At 38.4% G+C, this 22954-nt stretch overlaps 2 protein-coding genes, 2 non-coding genes and 3 pseudogenes across 4 annotated transcripts; 3 read left to right on the top strand and 4 right to left on the bottom strand.

The window, feature by feature from the left end:
* Window positions 1–1026: 1026 nt before the first annotated feature.
* On the bottom strand, window positions 1027–2875 carry LOC110768586 (syntaxin-112 pseudogene; annotated as a pseudogene).
* Window positions 2876–3849: 974 nt separating this feature from the next.
* LOC148292452 (small nucleolar RNA U3) lies at window positions 3850–4066 on the bottom strand. The gene has a single exon (XR_015827133.1). It is a non-coding gene; the product is annotated as a small nucleolar RNA U3 (small nucleolar RNA).
* Window positions 4067–11107: 7041 nt separating this feature from the next.
* On the top strand, window positions 11108–13339 carry LOC110769190 (putative pinoresinol-lariciresinol reductase 3). The gene is made up of 3 exons (XM_088245018.1): window positions 11108–11345; window positions 11431–11634; window positions 13111–13339. Exons 1-3 carry the CDS (start codon window positions 11162–11164, stop codon window positions 13275–13277), a joined length of 555 nt encoding a protein of 184 aa, XP_088101144.1. The 5' UTR covers window positions 11108–11161; the 3' UTR covers window positions 13278–13339.
* Window positions 13340–15482: 2143 nt separating this feature from the next.
* LOC110768939 (phenylcoumaran benzylic ether reductase Pyrc5) lies at window positions 15483–17246 on the top strand. The gene is made up of 5 exons (XM_021972852.2): window positions 15483–15779; window positions 15877–16011; window positions 16106–16343; window positions 16599–16802; window positions 16901–17246. Exons 1-5 carry the CDS (start codon window positions 15498–15500, stop codon window positions 17065–17067), a joined length of 1026 nt encoding a protein of 341 aa, XP_021828544.2. The 5' UTR covers window positions 15483–15497; the 3' UTR covers window positions 17068–17246.
* On the top strand, window positions 17215–18480 carry LOC110768666 (laccase-11 pseudogene; annotated as a pseudogene).
* A 43-nt stretch (window positions 18481–18523) lies between these two features.
* Window positions 18524–19551, bottom strand: LOC110769117 (syntaxin-112 pseudogene; annotated as a pseudogene).
* A 2084-nt stretch (window positions 19552–21635) lies between these two features.
* On the bottom strand, window positions 21636–21851 carry LOC148292451 (small nucleolar RNA U3). Its single transcript, XR_015827136.1, has one exon. It is a non-coding gene; the product is annotated as a small nucleolar RNA U3 (small nucleolar RNA).
* Window positions 21852–22954: the final 1103 nt, after the last annotated feature.

Here is a 22954-nt window from a genome sequence, read left to right as displayed (position 1 = left end):
TTGGGTTCCGTCTTTGGCTAGTTTTACTGCGTGGGAGATATATGGAAAACAAGGTGCAAATTCCTTTTTGAAGACCTTATGATTGATCCCAGAAGAGTGGTGGACAATGCTGTTTGTGCAGCGGCCGAATTTGAAGCTGTGAAGTGTCAAGCTGACTCTTCCACAAATGGGGATGGTGTCATCACCCCGCCCTCTGGTATCTGGAAACCCCCTGCAAATGGTGCAATTAAGATCAATTTGGATGCTGCCTGGAAAAAACATGTGGCGGGTTTGGGTGTGGTGATGAGAAATCAGAACAAGGAGTTCTGCTTTGGATATGCTAGTAAACGCAGCTGTAACTGTGCCCCCAGCCAACACCATCTCATTCAAATAGATTTCAGTTTTTAGTTTTGTTTTCACTTTTGTTACTCCTCCCTCTCATCTTCCCTCTAAATCCCATCTCCACTCTCATTCTCACTTTCATTCTCCCTCACGTTCCTCTATACTTTAGCACAAAAAATATGAACTAAAAACTAAAATTGTAATGCTTAACACTCCATATTGCGATATGTAAGGCTCCTTTAAGCTCTCTAAACCTTGGACCTAGACCAAAGATCCCTTCCCAGCATATTTGTAGATGCAACATGAAAAATAGTAATAAACTATCAGCTTCAGTCGATGAGTCACCAACATGCATAAATCTACCGAGCAGAAGCACCAATTACAAAAGAGCAATGTGTTTCAGATCACAAGTAGGGCCAAAATCATGCATATCAAGCTTCAAAACATTCAAGAAGAGAATCTCTGTTCCAAAAAAATCCAAATTACAGGAAGAAAAAGATGTGGAAAGATGAGATACATCAAACATATTGCTATGCCTAAAACAAGAAAGTCATAAAACCGTGCATTCTAAATGACAAATGCAATGAAAGAAACCATTGAATCCGCCAGCCAGTATAGTCAACTCCAGTATTATTCACAGACCAAAACTCCACTACAGCACAACAATAACAGCCACATCCAGGATGGACTTTGATCTCTACGATTTCAAGAAGCTAAGATGGAAATCAGGCATACCAGTAACACAAGCAACACCAAAGCCCCAATACAACAAACCCATCTTCCTCTTCTCTGCTTCATCTGCTTAGCAGAAAAAAGAGCATTGGTTCCACCAAGAATGTAAGCTCTAGCATCAGCCACGTTCTGTTCAATATCACCCATTTGTTCCCCTTGCTTTTCAACCATCATTGCCGTATCCAGGAAAACTTGATGGAGTTCTGTCAAGCTTCTCTGCATGTCCTTCAAGGCCTCATGCCTCTGCAGATTCTCCATTGCCAGCTCAGCCTTCCCCTAAAAAACTTTGACCTGTCCACTTTCCAAAATCATTTTATCAATCACCTCCTCACTTTGCTTCCTTTCCAGTGGCATTATAATACCTCCTCTTGAGACCTTCTTTGTGCTCTTTAACAATCTGTTGTCTCAAGGACTGGAAATCATTCGTCATATCTCTCAGCTTAGCTCTCAAACCATTAGTCACCGAAATCCTCATTCGATCAACAGGGCTACCTTCCTTGTACTTGTTGTGAATTAATGACTAACTCACTGCCCTTTTAAGATCTTGTTGTTGATGGACTTTAGACAAAGAACTCAATGATGGATGAGTCTTACACACACACACAGAAATTAACCAAGCACAAATTACACAAGTGTTTATAGAGGTTCAGCAAATTGCCTACATCCTCTTTGGTGATCACCTTGAGAAATTTCACTAATGAAGATAGGTTACAACTTTGGTTTACAAAGGAAACCCCCTTAGAACACTACCCTCACAATCTGTTTCTCTCACACCCTTGCTCAACACCTTGATACACTTTTAGAACTCTCTTGCTCTCTCCTTGGCTTTTCTGAAACTCTCACAGAAAACTTACAACTTCTGCTACAGCCACTTCCTAATTATCCAACTTGTTTTCTCCTCTTGTGTTATCTTACTTCACCCCATTTCCTACACAAGCCAATAGACAAGAGATAAGATATCAGCTTGTCCTCCACGTTCTTCCCTTTAGTCACCACTTAGATTAAATGTCAGATCAAGTAGGTAAATAGAATCCAACTCAGCCACCTCCCACTTACACCAGAAAATGGAGAGTGATATCTTTGAAATAAGATAACCAACTAGCCATGAGTGCTCTCCCAACTTATCCAGCACGTAGTCAACATTCATTTAACTCAGAAGTGACCCACTAAACCTCTGAAATCATGTGGAAAGCGATAGCCATTGAAAACACAGTTGAAAACGCGTAAGGAAACGTCACAGCACGACTGGAGCGACCGGTCGTCAGGAATGGGCGACCGGTCACCAGAAGTTTTCCCTCCAGACTTTGAATCTGCTTCTAAGCGACCGGTCGCAAATGTCCAGCGACCGGTCGCTCATGCTCCTGCGACCGGTCGCAAATAACTAGCGACCGGTCGCTCTTCAGTTTTGCTCCAGACTTCGAATCTGCTTCAAAACGACCGGTCGCAAATGTCCAGCGACCGGTCGCTTTTAGGCAGATTCAAAATCATCCTTTGAGCGCCAAAAAGTTTGTATCCTTTTAGGTGAGCCATTTTTCCAACAGTACTCCACTGATACATTTCGATTAGCCACATTAGAGCGGTCAAGCGACTCCAATCTTGCTTTGATGCCTTTTGCTTTCCCCAGAATAGCTACCATGTCAGCATTAATTCTATCTCTTAGCCCTCTAAGAACTTTAGCACTGTGAGTAGACTTGGTTTCCTCATTCAGGTCCTGAAGATCAAGAAGAAGGTTCGTGATCTCTTCCATATCAGCCTTGATTGCGGTCACTTGTTCGAAAAATTGGGTGAGGTTCTGTTCGTCAGCAGGACCAAGTTCGCCCATTTCGAAGATCAAGAAGAAGATTATGTGATTGCATTCATAATTCAGCCAAAAAAGCCACTAGTCACAAATGACCAATACAAACTAGTAACAAATGGCCATTACAATAACGGAGCAATCTAACATCAAAATTAAGACAATATGGTGTGTCTCCACTAACGATCAAGCATTATCGAAGAAACTTTGGTATAGGCATCCCAACTAAGATTGCAAACTCATAATAATAAAAAAGATATAAAGCTTGAAAAACCAAGCCATAACAATACAAATACGACTCTCACAAAGGAGAGATGAAAAGCTCTCACAAAAGAGACGTGAAAAACTCTTACAAAAGGAAATGTGAAAACTACACAGAGAACCCAAAGAGTCTCTGTGACTTATTCCAAACTGAAAGAAACCACAAAAAGAACGGCGCTAGAGATCCGATGCCGTGACACCTCTTGCGATGGTTGGAGGAAAATCATTATAAAACAAAGACAAATAAGGAAAGCCTTCTGTCTTTGAGAATGGGGGAAGAGGAGAAGGGAGGAAGAGAAGAGGGAAGAGGGGAGGAAAAACAGTGACTTCTTCCCCCCTCAAAGTTAAAACGGCTCTAGGAGTGTTTTTTTTTAGAGAGAAGGGACTAAGATTTCCTCAAGGCCTAAATAAATACCCTGAATTTAAAAGACTATTGAAGCTATCTATAACTCAAAAATTAAATAAAAACAAAACTAAGACAGACATATACGCAATGTTCACTTGTCAAACTGTGCAACAAACGTAAGTATTAGATTGAGTCATGCAACATAAAAATATATTGTGCTTGAATATGTGGTCAAGATTGAGGCAAGTAACATAAGCGTATACAGAATATTATCAAACTCTTTTCGGCAAATAGCATATTAAAAAAGAAGGAAAATTATTCATTAATTTTAGTATTAATGTATCAAATAAACAAAAAAGGTAAACAAAAATGGAAGGAATTACAAAAAGAGGGGCACCTGTCAGACAACCGTGTGACCACCCCAGACAGAGAAGACTGACTGAGAACGATCCTCTACGGTCACGATGATCACAAGGGGACCATCAGATTGTTAATCACGCTCTGATCACACGGTCATGATTCATCCACCAGGTGGGGATTCCTGTCTCCTTAGAAATCAAGGATACAGAGGTACGATTACTATAGAACAGATCCTGTCCAAGTAAGGTCGTGACCTCTCAGCCACCCTCAAGCTATATAAAGCGCTTTGTTGTTCTCTAAATTGTCAATGTGGGACTAGAAGTACCTAGTGTCTCTCTCTTTCAACTCGAGCAAGAAAAGATATTTACATTTAGATGAATAATCAAAACCCTCTTCCCATAACTTTATTAATGCGTACATTTATATAGCAAAGCCATCATTATTCTGGAAGTTTTCTATAGGTTAAATTATGATCGATTGTTTTGTGAAGTTTATATTTTTCAACTGCCCATTTAGCCTCTTGAAATCCATGGCCATACTCTTAAGAGGAATGCATATACACCACATACTTGTACGTTTCAATTAGGTTTCTCCGAAATTGATCCTGCTCTGTAGTCGCTGATGAGGTCTTGCGATCCTGGGCTTCCAACCATCCAACCATTTTCGACCTATCACTTGGCACATTCCTTCTTCCACTTTTAGTTCCAGTTTAATTCATTTGACTATGAATTAAACTATGAAGGAAAATTAATAAGGTAACAACCTTTTCTTATCCACATTCATTATTACCTTTGGCATAATGCAATTGAAAGACAGCTTGACTTTGATGAGGGTGTGCAGAGCTTAAACTTGGCTGAAGAAACATGCATGCAGCAGACATCCTGCTGGCTCTCTCTCTGCTCCCATCAAGAAATATATAAACTTCTGGAGCTAGGCAAGGTTTCTGTTCAAAATCACTGGTAGATTGTGCTGTTACAAATTGTGGACCTTTTGTTAACAGGATGACTTCAAGAATGGTGACACTTTTGGTGATGATGCTATGTTTTTGTTTAAGAAATTATGGCTGCAGCAAAGTCATGGCCATGTCTGCTCCAACAGAAGAGGACTTGGAATTAGAAAGAGAACTTCAGAGTCTTAACAAACCTCCTGTCAAAACCATTCAGTTACTATTCTTGATTATATACCACTTAATCTTGTATTTTATTGGAATTTTCTCAAAAGCAATTTTCACTTTACCCTTATGAAAATAGTTATCCAATCAAAAGTTTAAGTTTGATTTTTTTGAGTTGCATATACTCTTAATCGCTTAAGCTACAAGCATGTTGCGAGAGAGACTTGAAACTGAACTCTTGTTCTTTTTCTCTTTCGCCACATGATGTGCCTTAGTAATTTTTACCCTTTTCATTGATTTTCGCCAACGAAATTTAATTTTATGAAAAGTCAAAATAGTTGTATTTAGAACATGTATATTATGGTCCAGCTTCAGCACATCCTGAACATGTATATAAGGCGATTGAAAGTAACTTTAATGGAATACACTTCAAACTTTCTTGATATATTGGCTTCTGCGGCAGTGATAAATTATGTACAGGAGGCTCGCTGCAAAATATAATATTTTAAGCGTATCGCCGCGCGGCTAAAATCGATAAATATAATATCTTAACGGTCTAGCCGTGCGGCTAGACTTTAAAACATAATATTTTAACTGTCCTAACGGTATAGCGCGGCTATACCCAAAAAATTGAACATCTTAACAGTGGAGCCGCGCGGCTATACCCAAAAAATGAATATCTTAACGGTATAGCCGCACGGCTATACCCGGCAAATATAATATCTTAAAAGTATAGCCGCCTTGCTATACTCCAAAATATAATATTCTTCTAATAATAATGGTGAAGAGATCATCATTGTAAAGAAAACTTATGATTTTACTAATGGATTTTCCATTTTGAAAAAAAAGAAAAGGAAAGGAAGTTATAATAATTAAGGTCAAAACTCTATCCTGCCCATATTAATTACCTTTGTAATCTTGTAAATTGGTTTTTAATAGAAGCAATAAAGCTCTCTTCAAAGTCAGAAGAAGGACTAGATATGTATCTAGTAAAGTTTTGTGGTGGTTATCAGTTGTGGGTTCTGCTAGTTAACATGACCTTAAGAATGGAAAAACTGCTGTCATCCTATGCTTTTGTTTAACAAATTATGGCTGCAGCACAGCCATGTCCACCACTAGAGAAGAAGACTTGGAACTGGAAACACAGAATTCGGAGTCTTAACAAACCTCCTGTCAAAACCGTTCAGGTATTCTTGGAATTAAAATAGTTATTTTCTAGTTTTTGTATGTGTTACATGTATTATACTATTGATGATTGATGTATCTTTTTTTTTTTTTTTTCTGTCACTGAAAAATTCTTGAGGAGCAATTAGATGCCTAACATGTTTGATTTTGGTTCTCTATTTTGTGTCAAAGCTTGAAGTAGGTCATATTATCGATTGCGTTGACATTTATAAGCAGCCTGCCTTCGATAACCCTTTACTCAAGAATCACAAAATCCAGGTACTTTACTAGTTAATCTATAGAATTATTAGAAGAAAAAAAAATTACATACATTTTGTTATTGTCTTACAAAATTCCGAAAATTTAAGATGAATTACAATTTTTTATGCAGCTGCGACCAACTTCATTTCCAGCTCAGATGAAAAACTCAGCTCCGGTGACTGATCCGATATCCGAAACATGGTCTAAGAGGGAAGCATGCCCTGATGGAACAGTTCCCATACACAGAACAACAAAGGATGATTTAGTAAGGGCCAAAAATTTGTTGCAGATGTAACTGCAGCTCCATTTGCATCTTCCTAAACAACAGAACCCACACAACCATTAGAAGAATTACGATGTTTCAGCCTATGTAGTGGTTCGCTATACAAACATGATCAGGTTGCTAGCTCAAGGCCAACCAGGAGAAGAAAATTAGTTTACCAATATAATCTGCTTCATTTATTAGTATCCAAAATAAGTTACGGTGTGTTACCAGTTACCACAGCACATTACGTCACTGTCATATCGTATTTATTTGCATGTTAAGTGATTGTCTCATGAACTAGAACCAAGAAACCTCATGTCTGAGTTACTGAAAATAGATTCGGAGCATCAGGTCCGTTTCTCAATTAAGTAACAGAGCTTCTTGGTTGGTACTGTTGTGAAAATGGACAAACACTTTCACTCACTCCCCTAATGATCTTGTTGTTGATGGACTTTGTGACACACACAAGGATGGATGAATCACACACACACACACTTGAGAAACCAACCAAGCACAAAGTGACACAAGTATTTTAGAGGTTCAGCAATTGCCTACATCCTCTTGGTGATCCTCTTGAGAAATTCACTAATGAAAGAATAAGTTACAACTTTGGTTTACAAAGAAACCCCCTTAGAACTCTATTCTCTCCCAAGCTCTCTTTTCTCTCTCACCCCTTGCTCAACACTTTGATACACTTGTGAACACTCTCACAACTCTTGGTGTTTCCCCCCTTTGGTGTCTAGACTACTCAAGACTCAACTCAGCTCTCTCTTGAACTGATTGCCCTTTCTCTCTTCCTCCCTTGGTAAGTTAAACCACTCTTGGACACACTAGCTCCCAGCTACTTGTCCACTCCTTGAGAAGTAAAACCACACTTGCTGTCTTGCTTCCTCTTCCCTTTAATACACAAGCCTTTGGACTTAGGAGGAGGCTCCATCTTTTCCTCCCACGTTCTCCCCTTGGTTTCCAGACTTGGACCACAACTTGGGCAGAACAAAGGCTAGGCATTGACAGCTGCAACTTCAGCCACCCTATCTAGAGCCATAGGGTAGGTACTCCTTGAAGCAAGTCAACAAACATCCTTCAATGCTCCCTCAAACCTCCCAACTGATTGCCAACCTTCATTTAACTCAGAAGTGACCCCTAGGGTCCTTGGAAATCGGTGGGAGGCGATAGCCATTGAAAATAGAGTTGGAAACTCGAGGAACAAACAGAAACAGCACCTCTGGGCGACCGGTCGCAAGCACTGGGCGACCGGTCGCTTTTACACAGAGTCTTCAGCATTTCAGATTTTCTTCCTGCGACCGGTCGCCAGCTCCTTGCGACCGGTCGCTCGTCGATTTTTCTAAAGACTTCGAATCTGCTTCTAAACGACCGGTCGCTATTCCCTTGCGACCGGTCGCTTCCTGCGACACTTGCATTGTAAATGTGAGCCATTTTACAACAGGTACTTAGTACTGTTTGCTACAATTCTTTACAATCTAGTTGAAGAAAATGAAGGCTTAGTTCACTTCAAATTGAACCATCAAATGAGTTTTTGGCTCCTCTTGAGGAATGCAAGTAATGACTTACCAAACCATTATGATTAGTTCCAAGTGAGGAATGATATATTGGTATGTTGTCAGAAGGCTATACCTTTTGTGTAGCAGTCAGAGTACTCCCTTTGTTATCCAGACCCTCAATTTGTGCCACCATTTATAATTGTTCAAGAAGTTCTGCAGTCACTATGCCATCTTGAGGGGCGTCTAAGGAGGCCTGTCAAACAAGAAATTACAAGTTGACTAACATATATATTTCGCGTCGTGAAATTTTTGTTCAACTTGATGATTCTGAAATTTTACTCTTCATGCATTATACATCGTAACATCTAGTGATAATTGAAACTTACTTGCCAAGTCTTGACAGCACGTTCAGTCCCGCTTGAGAAGCTGGAAAACTCCATGTCTTCCTCACCCGAGTAAAATCCTAGTTTTTGCAATGCTTCCTGTCAGATAACAGGAACATTATATTAGAACAAGTCGAAATCACAAATATTACATCCAAAAACGAAGCGAACACTAGAAAAAGAAAGAACCACACAAACCCAGTTACAGAAAAAGAAAAAAAACAAAAGTTATCAACTTTCTATACTAAAAAGAAAGTTAATACCCCCTTGTAAGTTGTAATAAACTGTATGCTGCTCGGTTTTCAATTTTCCAAATTTAAAAGTACCATTTTATAATTCAAAGACAACACTAAATCATAAACAAAACACAAGAAATGAATGATAGACTCTAAAAAATCAAAACTCGCCTTTCAAAAGCAAGCAGACCTGCATAGCTCTGACCTCTTCACCTTCCGACCCCTTCCTCAAAGCATTTCTGCTCTTCTTCTTTTCCTTCGCTTCAGGAACGGCAGACAACTCCTCAATCTCCTCCTGAATATGGTCCAATTCTATGGCTCTGGAACTCGACCCTGTCTCCGCTATCAGATTTTTCTTTGTCAAAATCTGCAACAAGCCAGCAATGTTGGGCTAGGCGGGCGCTAGACGACTAGGCGAGGGCTAGGCGGCTAGGCGGCTGGGCGGGCCTCCTAGGCGGGTTGGGTCTTTTTTCGGTGCCGAACCCAGAGGAGCAGCCGAAACTGAAGAAAACCAATCGAAGCTTGAGTTTGATAGAGAAGCGAAATGGCTGTGACTGCTAGTGCAAGCTTCGTGTTAATATTTTCAGAGTATAGCCTTGAGTTTGATAGAGAAGCGAAATGGCTGTGACTGCTAGTGCAAGCTACGTGTTAATATTTAAAAAGTATAGCCGCGCGGCTATACTCTGAAAATATTCGAATATATTAATATTTAAAGAGTCTAGCCGTTCGATCCCCGCCCATGGGAATGGAGCGCATTTTGTGGCCAGCCGTTTACCTCCATTGGGAGAGCTCCCGCGGCGAAAGGGATTAGTCACTACTGTCGGCGGTGGATACCCTTGGGTCTCACCTAAAAAAAAAAGTCTAGCCGTTCGGCTATACGTTCAAAATATTCGAATGTATTCATAAAGTATAGCCGTGCAGCTATACCTTATAAATATACATTTTTGTCATTCATTTTAGGGTTTAGGGCTAAAATACCACTTTAGCCCATTGGGCTAGAGTTATTTCTTCAATTATTTTATTTATACAAGTGATATTGGGGAATGAAAATTTAAATTCTTTCCGATGCCTCCCATTCTAATGATTTTCAGCTATTAGCCCATTGGGCAAGAATAACAAAATGGATTTTATTTATAACAAATAATACGGGTTAAACCCATAAATACAACAACAAAAAATAGGGATCTGCCAACATTTTGTGAATCAAAGAATGTTGAATTTTGTAGTATGAACTAAACCCAATTACAACCTTTTTTTCTCATTGCACTTGACAACCCTTCTTTTTTGCTATGAGATATATCAGTCCGCGATGTATTCTATGCAGATGAAAAATTGGATACAAAACAGTCAAACGAGACAACGAAGAGAAGTTTGCAGCTCTATTTTGAAATCAATTGAAGGTAACAAAAATCATATGACATTGATATACGAACTATTCTAAATGAGAATTCAAACAACATGTGTTAGATGAGAATTAGCATCTCATTGAACCCCATTTCGGACTTATAAATAAGTACAATTTAATTGCATATGGGTATGACATTGTTGTATAATTGTATTTCCAAGAAGCATTCGATGTTTTAGAAAAAGAAAACAAATGTATATGTCAGAAATAATCTCATCCATCCAATGTGGTCTAATCCAATGGAGTTCGTAAAAACACGTTGATGATTGATCCAAGAAACGTAAGAAGTTAGCAACAACAAAAAAACTGAATTTGAGAGAGATTTTTACTTTTTCTTTTTGGGATTTGAGAGTGTTTGAGAAATGGAGAAGAGCAGGGTATTGATAATTGGAGTGACGGGAAATCTTTCTTGGTCACCATTTGGCCAAAGACACCCTCCAATTTTCTCACCCCGCATTTGCTCTCGTCAGGCCCTCTTCCTTCTATGACCCTCACAAGTCCCACGAGCTTCACTCTCTCTCCAATGCCGGCGTAACACTCCTCCAAGTCTCTCTCTCTCTCTCTGGTTCTCATCATTTCTCTGCTAAAATGTACTGAAACTTTTTCAACTAATTCCTTCTCTCGTTTCAGGGTTCACTTGAAGACGAAGAAAGCCTTATGGCAGCAGTGAAGCAAGTGGATGTGGTGATTTGTGCTGTTTCGTCCAAACAAGTCCTCCTTCAGAAGCTCCATGTCCAAGTGATCAAAAAATCTGGCTTCATCAAGGTTTGTTATTTGGAAACAATTTCATTTTCTTTAAACTACCCAGTTTCTGCTTTTTAGTGAAATTTATGAACTGGTGCTGGGTTGCAGAGGTTCATTTCCTGAGAATTTGGCTTATATTGTATAATTTCCTTTTTCTTTTTCTTTTTTTAAATTGCCCACTTTATGTTTTTAGTGAAATTTATGTATTTGTGGATGGTGATGGGTTTATTCCCTCAGAATTTGGGTTGGACCCAGATAAGACTAGAATATCAGACATGGACTACAACTTTTATAAGCAGAAATCTGAGATTAGGCGTTTTGTGGAAGCTCATGGTATTCCCTACACTTACATTTCGTGCAATTTCTACATGAGTTATTTGCTTCCTCAGCTTGTTCAGACAGGCCTCAAGGTCCCTCCGAGGGACAAGGTTACAATTTTTGGCGACGGGAATACTAAAGGTCTGTTGAAATATTGAGCATTTGTGCTGTCATTGATGTATTTTTTGATTTGCTACTGCTGTTTAGTGGTGTGGTTTGTCTGCAGGTGTTTTTGTGAAGGAAAGTGATGTTGCTGAGTTCACTATCAGGACATTGGATGATCCACAAACGTTGAATAAGGTGTTGTATTTGAGGCCGACCGGAAATGTGTACTCAATGAATGAACTTGTTGAGCTTTGGGAGAGTAAGATTGGGAAGAAGCTGGAGAAGGTATTTGTATCAGAACAAGAGCTTCTTAAGAAAATTAAAGGTATTTTTCTAGTTTATACTACTTGGGTATTCAAAATGTTTGCTAGGTTGCCATCATGAGGCATATATGACATTTCTGTTGAAAATAGGGACAAAAAAGAAAAATAGAGGAAAGAAAATAGTTGAGATTAAAGTGCATTTCATGGCCAAAACCTAAGTATTGCGGTTGTGGTTGGAGTTGGTTCAAGATCTCAATGTGATTTCTATACACGTCAAGTTTTATGTAGGAAACCTTTGCCCGCATTCATTCCTTTGGGAGGCCTTCATATAAAATTATTGACTCTAGATATATAATAATATGGAGAAAATAGAATTGTTTTAAGCACCTAAAGAACTAGAAGAACCCTTTGTTTCAAAGAAAGGACAGGTTATTCACATCTCATTTGATGGTTAGAGGCGAATTGAAAGCTAAGCAGTTCTTTGCTCCCAGTTTCGGTGTAACAGCTATATTTTGAGTCATCGTTTGGGAGCTCAAGGCTCTAGAAACCCTAGCAGCACAAGGTCCTAAGCTTAGCAACACGCCTGGCTAACATGGCCAGCAAAGTTGTCTGCTAATGTGCCTGTCACTTTATTCTTTTTTTATTATTAGTTTGTTTTGGGATTTATAGGTGCAAAGTGAGATTAAAAAGAAATTACACTACACAAGAATTTACAGAGGAAAGAATAGATGGACATGAAAGAAACATGTATGCACAAGATTGATGTGGTCCAACAAATTCTTTCGTACGTCCAAGAGAGATATATGTTCTTCACTATGAGAAATATAACGTGTACAAGACACAGAGATCTATTTTTAAAGCCATTAAACAGGTTTGTGTTAGGTTTGTGTTAATGGCAGTAACGTTTGTGAACCATTTCCAATTCACAATCAACCGTGATTAATCTTGGTAGAGTCTTTACAATTGAAATTTTTGTTTGGATATAACTTGGATTTGGATCAGAGAAATTCCCTTAGGTTGAAGCTTTGATAGCATGAAAAATAGACGAATCCAGTAGGAAAAACAAAAATATTGAAGTTTTAAAAGTACAAGAAAAAAATTTATGTTTCAGAGAAGAAGTTTTCTCGTTGGTTTATTAAACAGCATTTACAAGAACAACACAATATATGGCTGAAGTTGGTTAGAATTTTTTACAGATTAGTTATAATGATTTTGCACCAACAATCTTCAACCATGATCTGTTTGAATGTATGATGTTCAGCTGGATGGCCTGCTGACATGGCCGCCATCTTGTCTGCTGATGTGGCAGTCATTTTGTTCTCATTGATTATTAGGTCGTCTCTCTTGTTGTGATTGAAATCTTAATATATAGCTCTGCTGCTCTTTTTCGTTATCAGCAGAGTTTAATTTGTATAACTAGAGCTTTGATGAGCTTTTTCTGTTAACTATTTGTACCATGAATAATTTTGCAGTTAACATTAGTTCTTCATTTTCTTTCCTAGTCTGATACCAATAAAATGTGCCTTGTTGCGTTGCAGAGACTCCGTATCCTGACAACATGGAGATGATTTTTATATATTCTGCATTTGTAAAGGGAGATCAAACTTACTTCGATATCGAGTCTTCCGGTGGTCTAGACGGTACAAAACTGTATCCAGAGCATAATTTTACTAGAATCAGTGAATATTTAGACACCTTATTGTAACAGCTTTTTTCACTCAATTCTTGAATCTTCATAACATTATTGATCCTATCTTACATTTTTCACTTTTTTAGGCTGAGCTACTTGTTTGATGCCTAGAGGATTCAATTTAACAAGCTTAATAGTGTACTTGGATTTCCTTACAAATATATGAGAGTAGCACCATCTATTCTCATGGCCTCTCTAGTGTTGACTTGAAAACCAATTTTTCCCCCATTTTTTTATAAAAAGTCTTTCAGAGCTCGTAGTGCTCAGAAACTGATAATTCATTATTCAAATGCATAAAGAAAGTGGGATTCATATTTTATGACCAACTAAAGTTGTGAAAGTGCACCTCCATTTTGGTAATGGAGGGGGATTTTGCACGTTTGGTTTTTTATTTGTATTTTATTAGGGAATGGAGGTTTGTAGAGAGAAATATCACTTGATCAATAGCTAGTTGATAGTTAACTCGTTTGATTCGAAAGCGATTGACAAATAAAATTTTGATTTACTGAAATATAAGTATAGTTTATTTTTGGAACTACGTTTCCTTGGTCATAAGATTTTGCTATTTATGGCATGGTTTCCTAAGGGATTGGTAGGTTGCTTGACTCATAGTTGGGCCCAAAAAAGGCATGTGCTTTGCCTAAAGGCCTATCTTCACCACGTTATTCTTCTAGAACTTGGTATGCCTTAGTAGGTACGACAGTCATTGTATGAGGTTACCTAATTAGTCCTATTTATTATGATACTTACATTACTGTGTATTAAGATAAGGTGGATAAGTCTCCAAACCAAAAACAAAACAAAAATGTAATAAATCCAACCCAACCAAACACGTAACGTGATTTTAAGACTCCTTCTTTAGCCTCTTTGTCCTTTGAGTGGAGATAAATTATAAAATATTTATATATTAAAGTACATATTGCTAAAAGAGGAGTGAGACAACATCACTACTCCAAAAAAACAAAAACAAATTTATGTTTGTACAAGGGATACTGGAGGAAGGGAATTTGAAGATTGAACGTTGACGTTTATGGAGGAGTAACTGCTCTTAATCATTTGAGATAAAACCCACCTTATCTTTGCACCCACTATATAAATTTGAAAAAGAAAAAACAAAGACAACAAACTTTCTTTCTTCGCACCATATAATAAAGAAGATAATAGCTTTTGGTTTTCCCGACGTATAATAAAGAAGAGATTTTGACCTTGAGCTGCCTCCATCCTGCCCAAGCTATAGGTTGTTGATAGCTTTCTCTCTATGCCTTCCCTATTTTGTAGGAGACTGCCCAATTTCTCAAGCACTTCTTCATTGGCCATTGATTGAACTACAAATTTTTGCTCAAGTTTTATGATTGTTCTATCAAATGCCTTGGTTTTTTAGTATGAGAGAACGCTAGGATTGTGTTTTTTTAAAAAAAAATTTATAAATTTACATGACGAGTGGAAAAATAAAGTTGGTGGAAATAGCAGCACTCTATCATAAAGATAATCCCATTTTGTAGGTAGGTGCATGCCATTTTGTTGCGCAGCCCTTGGGTCCAATTATAAGAAGTTCTCCTGACTTGTGGAACCTAGACGGGTTCTTGTCTTGTGGTACATACATCATTAATTTTATGGCATTATTTCAAAATGTTTACCGTAAGTGATTAATTATATTCAAATTCTTGAGAGTATTTTGGATTTGAATAATTAAGGTTTTAGTCGTAAATACAAATTATCCACTAAATTTCATTCTAAATATTTTCTATCTCCTTGCAATAGTTTCAGGGCATGTTTACTTTTCTACAAATGGAATGAAAGGAATGGGAGTCATTTCCATTCCTGAACACTCATTTGTTTACTTTTCGCACAATGTTAGAAATAACAAATTCATATTGAAAGTCAAAAGTTAAAAATAAATAAAAATTCTAAATAGAAAACAAATCACAGCAAATCTATATGGATGCTTATTGAATATTAATTCGAACACAACCCCAATCTAATTGTAAATGAATTGAAAGTTTTTTTTCCCTAAGAACTTACTTGTACCTAGTTTTAGACACATTCATTCGAAGGAATGAACCTGGACGGGTACCCATCCAGCATCATGCAAACGCAAGCACAAACGCCATGCTTTCGCCTACCCCGTCCTTTTTTCTTGGACAAGCCAACCCCGTCCTTAAGGTCCAAGGGCATTTTCGTCATTCCACTCAACCCCACTCAGTCTATATAGTGAAGCCACTTGCCTTATTGTCAATGGCATTGTCAGCTACCCGTCTTGTTCTCCTCTCACTCGTAACGCTCTCTCTCGCTCTCACTTTCCAACTCCTCCCATTCCCCTTTCCCAATCCAATGGCAGCAACCAAATCCAAAATCCTCTTCATCGGAGGCACTGGCTACATCGGAAAGTTCATAGTCGAAGCCAGCGCCAAGGCAGGCCACCCAACCTACGCTCTGGTGCGAGAGCCCACTCTCTCTAACCCAGCCAAGGCCAAAGTCATCGAGAACTTCAAAGCTCTGGGTGTCAATTTCGTCTTGGTATGTTAAATTTCCAAGATTTTTCAGCTTTCCAGTTTGATTTGCCATTTGGGTTTTGCTTAATTTTTGTTCTGTTGTTTTTGGTGATCGTTTTCAGGGTGATCTCTACGACCATGTGAGCCTCGTGAAGGCGATAAAGCAAGTCGATGTGGTGATTTCAACAGTGGGTCACGGTCAGTTGGCTGATCAAGGCAAGATCATCGCTGCTATCAAGGAAGCTGGCAATGTTAAGGTATAAGTTTCGATCTTTATCTTGGTTTTCTCTGTTTTTGCTTTTGTGTCTGTGTTTTCTGTGTTGCGATTGTGAATGTGTTGTTGGGTTTCAGAGGTTTTTCCCATCTGAGTTTGGAAACGACGTGGATCGAGTTCATGCTGTTGAGCCAGCAAAAACTGCATTTGCAACCAAGGCCAATATTCGCAGAGCTATTGAGGCTGAGGGGATCCCTCACACCTATGTGGCCTCCAACTTCTTTGCTGGCTACTTCTTGCCCACTCTGAACCAGCCCGGAGCCACTGCCCCTCCCAGGGATAAAGTTGTCATTTTGGGTGATGGAAACCCCAAAGGTAAACAGAACCCACTTTGGCTTCTGAGATAAATGAATCAATGTGATGGTTGTTTCATTACTTTGAATTTGATGCACAAAACCCAGTTTGTAATTTGACTGAATATACAACTACCAATGAAATAATGGGATGGGGTTTCATTTCTTTGACTTGTTACATAAAACGCGCTTTGGTTTTTTTTTTTTTTTTTTTGACAAAATGATGAAAAGCCAAAGAAATGGATGTGATGGGGTTTTCATTTCTTTGATTTTGCAGCAATTTTCAACAAGGAAGAGGACATTGGGGCCTACACCATTAAGGCCGTGGATGACCCAAGAACCTTGAACAAGATCCTCTACATCAGGCCCCCAGCCAACACCATCTCATTCAATGATCTTGTGTCTCTTTGGGAGAAGAAGATTGGTAAAACCCTTGAGAGGATATATGTTCCAGAGGAGCAACTACTCAAGAACATTGAAGGTCAGTAATAGGAAATACTAAAACTTAGCAACAACTGGTATTTACTTTGTCAATGGACTGATTCATTTTTCTCATCGTCTTCTTTCTTTTTTCTGCAGAGGCTGCTGTGCCAATCAATGTGATTCTGTCGATTGGTCACTCAGTTTTTGTGAAGGGAGACCATACTAACTTTGAGGTCGAGCCCTCATTTGGAGTGGAAGCTTCGGCCCTTTACCCTGATGTCAAATACACTACTGTGGACGAGTACCTTAACCAGTTTGTTTGAGCCTGAAAGCCTCATCTTGTTGGGTTTTCTTTGAGTAAAACTAGCACTGTCTTTGCAAATAATTAGCTAGTTGGTGTGCAAAAATAGCATATGGGGGCTACCCCCTTTATGTCATCTCTGTTGTACTGTGCTACCTTTGGTTAAATGATGGAAATGAACGCCTGTAGATTTTATTTTAATTTCTTTTGCAATTCCTTTTCTGTTTCTTCTCGTTTTCGGCTTCAGTTGAATTGTTCATCATTATGGCCATTACTTTTCGAAGATGCAATTTTGGATGAAAAATGAGACTTTGCATTCTCATCCTTTATTGTTTTTGCTATCTCGGATACCTATGCATTGGAGGTTGAACAGGGAAAGACGTACCTGCTACGAATCATCAATGCTGCACTCAATGATGAGCTATTCTTTGCCACTGCTGGTCACAACTTGACAGTGGTAGAAATTGATGCAGTCTACACCAAACCATTCACATCTCAAGCAATACTAATAGCACCAGGGCAGACCAGGAATGTTCTCGTTCAAGCCAACCAAGCGCCCGGAAGATATTTCATGGCGGCCAGGGCATTCATGGACGCACCGGTTTCCATTGACAACAAAACTGCCACTGGAATACTGCAGTACAAAGGCATCCCAAATACTGTGCAGCCATTTCTTCCCCAACTTCTGGCACTCAATAACACAGCTTTTGCATTGAGCTTCAATGCCAAGCTAAGAAGTCTAAACACAGCACAGTTCCCGGCCAGTGTACCTCTTAAAGTTGATCGACATCTCTTTTACACGATCGGGTTGGGAATTAACCAATGCACGACTTGCCTCAATGGAACACAGCTCATTGCTTCTTTAAACAATATCACATTTGTGATGCCCCAAGGGAGTATTTACCACAGATTTCCCAGACTGCCCTCCAGCACCTTTCAATTACACGGGTGCACCACCCATTGCCAACCTTGGCACTAAACTAGGCACCCGGCTTAGCAAACTTGCCTTCAATTCAACAGTTGAGTTGGTGCCACAAGACACCAATCTTCTCACAGTGGAATCACATCCCTTCCACCTTCATGGTTACAATTTCATTGTTGTTGGGACCGGACTTGGGAACTTCAACCCCAAAAAGGACCCAGCAAAGTATAACTTGGTGGATCCTCCTGAGAGAAACACAGTTGGAGTTCCCACCGGTGTTTGGGGTGCCATAAGGTTCAGGGCTGATAATCCAGGTAAACACAGCAACATAACCAAACAGAAGGCCACATTTTAATTCAAAGTGGCTAACTACAGGCCGTTTGATAACCATTTCAATTTTAGTTTTTAGTTGAGGATGAGAGGGGAGGATGGGAGGGAGGAGTAACAAAAGTGACAAAAACTTGAAAGTAAAAACAATTTCAAATAGATTTTAGTTTTTAGTTTTTGTTTTCACTTTTGTTACTCCTCCCTCCCATCCTCCCCTCTCATCTTCCCTCTAAATGCCATTTCCACTTTCATTCTCACTTCCATTCTCCCTCACGTTCCTCTATACTTTAGCACAAAAAATATGAACTAAAAACTAAAATTGAAATGGTTATCAACACTCCATATTGCGATGTATAAGGCTCCTTTAAGCTCTCTAAACCTTGGACCTAGACCAAAGATCCATTCCTAGCATATTTGTAGATGCAACATGAAAAATAGAAATAAACTATCAACTTCAGTCGATGAGTCACCAACATGCATAAATCTACCGAGCAGAAGCACCAATAACAAAAGAGCAATATGTTTCAAATAACAAGTATCAAGCTTCAAAACATTCAAGAAGAGAATCTCTGTTCCAAAAAAAATCCAAATTACAGGAAGAGAAAGATGTGGAAAGATGAGGAGATACATCAAACATATTGCTATGCCTAAAACAAGAAAGTCATAAAACCGTGCATTCTAAATGACAAATGCAATGAAAGAAACCATTGAATCCGCCAGCCAGTATTATTAACAGACCAAAACTCCACTACAGCATAACAATAACAGCCACATCCAGGATGAACTTTGATCTCTACGATTTCAAGAAGCTAAGATGGAAATTAGGCATACCAGCAACGCAAGCAACACCAAAGCCCCAATACAACAAACCCATCTTCCTCTTCTCTGCTTCATCTGCTTAGCAGAAAAAGGAGCATTGGTTCCACCATGAATGTAAGCTCCAGTATCAGCCACATTCTGTTCATTATCACCCATTTGTTCCCCTTGCTTTTCAACCATCATTGCCATATCCAGGAAAACTTGATGGAGTTCTGTCAAGCTTCTCTGCAAGTCCTTCAAGGCCTCATGCTTCTGCAGATTCTCCATTGCCAGCTCAGCCTTCCCCTCAAAAACTTTGACCTGTCCACTTTCCAAAATCATCTTATCAATCACCTCCTCACTTACTTCCTCTCCAGTGGCATTATAATACCTCCTCTTGAGACCTTCTTTATGCTCTTTAACAATCTGTTGTCTCAAGCACTGAAAATCATTCGTCATATCAACAAACTAACGGAGGGACCATTTGTGATAGGTGCGTGAAACTCAGGGATGTTTTGTGATATATATGTCACATCAACAAACTAACAGAGTTTTTGACGGAACCTAACGGCAGGGACCATTTGTGATCACACATACTAACCTTGAGGACTACGAATGACACAAAAAAAACATTAAGGATGCAAGCTGATAGTTTCGTAAACCTTAAGGATGTTTTGTGATATTAAGCTTTTTCAAAATTCAGAAGGGTTTATATAATAGCCGTTATGTTTATAAACTATTAATGTACATGATGCCCATTCATGAATTGACGTCGTTAAGTAGGGCGTTCATCCATATACCTCTATCAGTTAAGTAGGGCGTTCATCCAAAACAAAATTAAACTTTTTTCCCAGAAAATGTTTCATTTTTCTCAAAGCGATATTAGTGAGAGGAAAATAAAACATGAAACCACAATTGAGCTACAAGACCCTTGTAAAATAAAATTCATTTTTAAATTTACAAAAAAAAAAAAGTTTTTTTAAACATTCCTTAGAAACAAGAAAAGAAGTACTTCAAGCAAAACTTGGCCCATTTTTTTAAGATAGGTTTTTTGCTACCAAACTTTTAGTGGAAAAATTACACAAACATCACCCTGACAGGTGTGCATATATACCATCCAAATTAAACTTTGGGAAATTTGCATAAATACCACTTGAACTTTCAGGTATGTGCGTCATTACCACCTGAACTTTTAATTTTTGTTTTTAACCACCTGAACTTTGTAAAGTGTTGCAATCCACCACCTACTTCTAACTCCGTTAAAATTTCCGTTAAATTTAAAGGTATTTTCTTCAATTAACTATAACAAAGAATAATTATATAAATATATATATATATATATATATATATATATATATTTAAAAAGTTAACCTAATTACATCACCTTCGCCCTACCTCTACTCCTACTTTCCAACTTTTCCAACGTCAATTCGCTCCACCGCGAAAAAACCCACCCTCTACACACACCCAAGCACTATCAATGAACAAACAATTCAACCAAATTTAGCAACTTACCATGCAAAAGTATCTTTGAATGTGAATGTACCACCTTCGTCAATTTTCATCGACACACATCACAATCTGAATATGTGGACCTATTCTCCTTTTTTTTTTTTTTTTTTGAAGACCTTTCTTATTGAGAGAGGCGATAGCATACTAAACTCACACACACTACACGGATGCTAGGACTCGACCCCATGATCTTTCCTGAAGGAGCAATTACTCCAAACCACTAAACGAGTGGGTCCTTTGCATGTGGATATATTCTTAAGTTGCCAAAGTACACTTGAAAAGGGCCACGTGATGAACGGTGTAATCAAACTGAAAAATGAAATATGGGTGATAAATTGTTTATGAAAAAAAAGCTTTGGTTGTATTTGTGTAAAAAAAAATTTGAAAAGAGGGACGATAATATACTAAACTCACACACACACTACAAGGATGCTAGAACTCGAACCCAGAATCTTTCTTCGACGAGCAATTACTCCAAATCACTGCAATAGTGGGTCATTTGATGTGCAAACCTCCTCTCTCCCCCTCTCCCCCCACCAACCTCTCTCTTACCGAGTAGTATATTTTACACTGGAGGACACTCACCACCCAAAAATGTCTTCTTATCCTTTCACCATTACAATCTCACCACAACACTTTTCTGCATCCATCAACATTTAGTTAAACCAACACAATCCTGCCTCCGGTGTTCAACTTCCCTTCTTCCAATATGACTTTTGTATATTGGATATTGGAAAAAGAAAACTACTATAATAAATTCAAAACATATAAATCCTTTCAAAATTTAGATTATGAAAACATTAAGATTGAGTAAAATTGTATTCATGGAATAATTTATTATTAACGAGTATAAACTTTCTACTAAAAGGCTATAATATGTAAAAATAAGTTAGAACTCATCTGACCCCTCAATAGGCAAGAAAAAAATTATAGAAGGGGAATAAAACCTTATTAGCCGGCCCAAACAGCAAGCTGTAGAGGCATTAATCTATCAAATAAACAAAATGAAAAGGAAAAAAGAAAAAGAGGGGAACCTGTCAGACAACCGTGTGACCACCCCAGCCAGAGAAACTGACTGAGAACGATCCTCTACGGTCATGATGATCACACAAGGACCATCAGATTGTTAATCACGCTCTGATCACAGAGTCATGATTCATCCACCAGGTTGGGATTCCTGTCTCCTTAGAAATCAAGGATACAGAGGTACGATTACTATAGAACAGATCCTGTCCAAGTAAGGTCGTGGCCTTTCAGCTGTCAATTGGGTATATGAAGCGCTTCGGTTCTTCGTAAAATATCGATGTGGGACTGAAAGTGGGACTTCTGACGCTTTGGTCTCTCTGGTCTTCTGTTTGTCATTGAGGAAGAAGTGAAGATTGCACTAGAGGAAATTAAAAGGAAGTTGGTAGTGTTTATGAAGAATGTAGAGGATTTGGGAGCTCAAACTGATACCTGCAGCCAACTGACAACTGAAAATCGATGATCCTCGATATTTAACCAATTTCTTTTTTTATGTTGGAAGACATTTGAATTTGTGTAACTTTCAGTTTTTTATTTTTTCATCAAATTTTTTCATTCATAGATTGTACCTTTGGATCCAGACAATTGCATTAATATATAAAAGAAATAGTGTAAAGACTATATAGGAATTTCGCCCAATTTCTCAATGGACCCAAATGACAGTTAATGAATGGTCAAAAGATAAAGAGAGGTTAAAATATGATCGATTGTTCTGTGAAGTTTATATTTTTCAACTGCCCATTTAGCCTCTAGAAATCCATAGCCATACTCGTAAGAATAATCAACAGGTTTCTCTGAAATTGAGACTGCTTTGTAGTCTCTGATGAGGTCTTGTGATCCTGGGCTTCCAACCACTGGTAGATTGTGCTGTTACAAATTGTTAACAGGATGACTTCAACAATGGTAACACTTTTGGTGATGCTATGTTTTTGTTTAAGAAATTATGGCTGCAGCAAAGTCATGGCCATGTCTGCTCCAACAGAAGAGGACTTGGAATTATATACCCACTTAATCTTGTATTTGATTGGAATTTTCTCAAAAGCAATTTTTACTTTACCCTTATGAAAATAGTTACCATCTAGAGCTAGCTAGTAGATTGCATTTGTTACAATTTTTATACTTTTGATATGAGTCATCCAGCCATATGGATTTGCCTGAGTCACACTTTGATATTGTCGATCTGTTTTTTTTTTTCGTGGTCAAAATTATCAATGTGATTTTGATTTTTTTTCCTTTTTGTGTCGAATTAAGCTCAACGCTGATATCATAGATTGCGTAGACATCAATCATCAGCCTGCCCGCGATCACCCTTTACTCAAGAATCACA

This window comes from Prunus avium, chromosome 8 (assembly GCF_965620075.1).
Source record: "Prunus avium chromosome 8, drPruAviu1.hap1.1, whole genome shotgun sequence".
In the NCBI taxonomy this organism is placed as follows: domain Eukaryota; kingdom Viridiplantae; phylum Streptophyta; class Magnoliopsida; order Rosales; family Rosaceae; genus Prunus; species Prunus avium.
The sequence above is the reverse complement of the archived record's forward strand: the minus strand, read 5'-3'. Positions and strand labels throughout refer to the sequence as shown.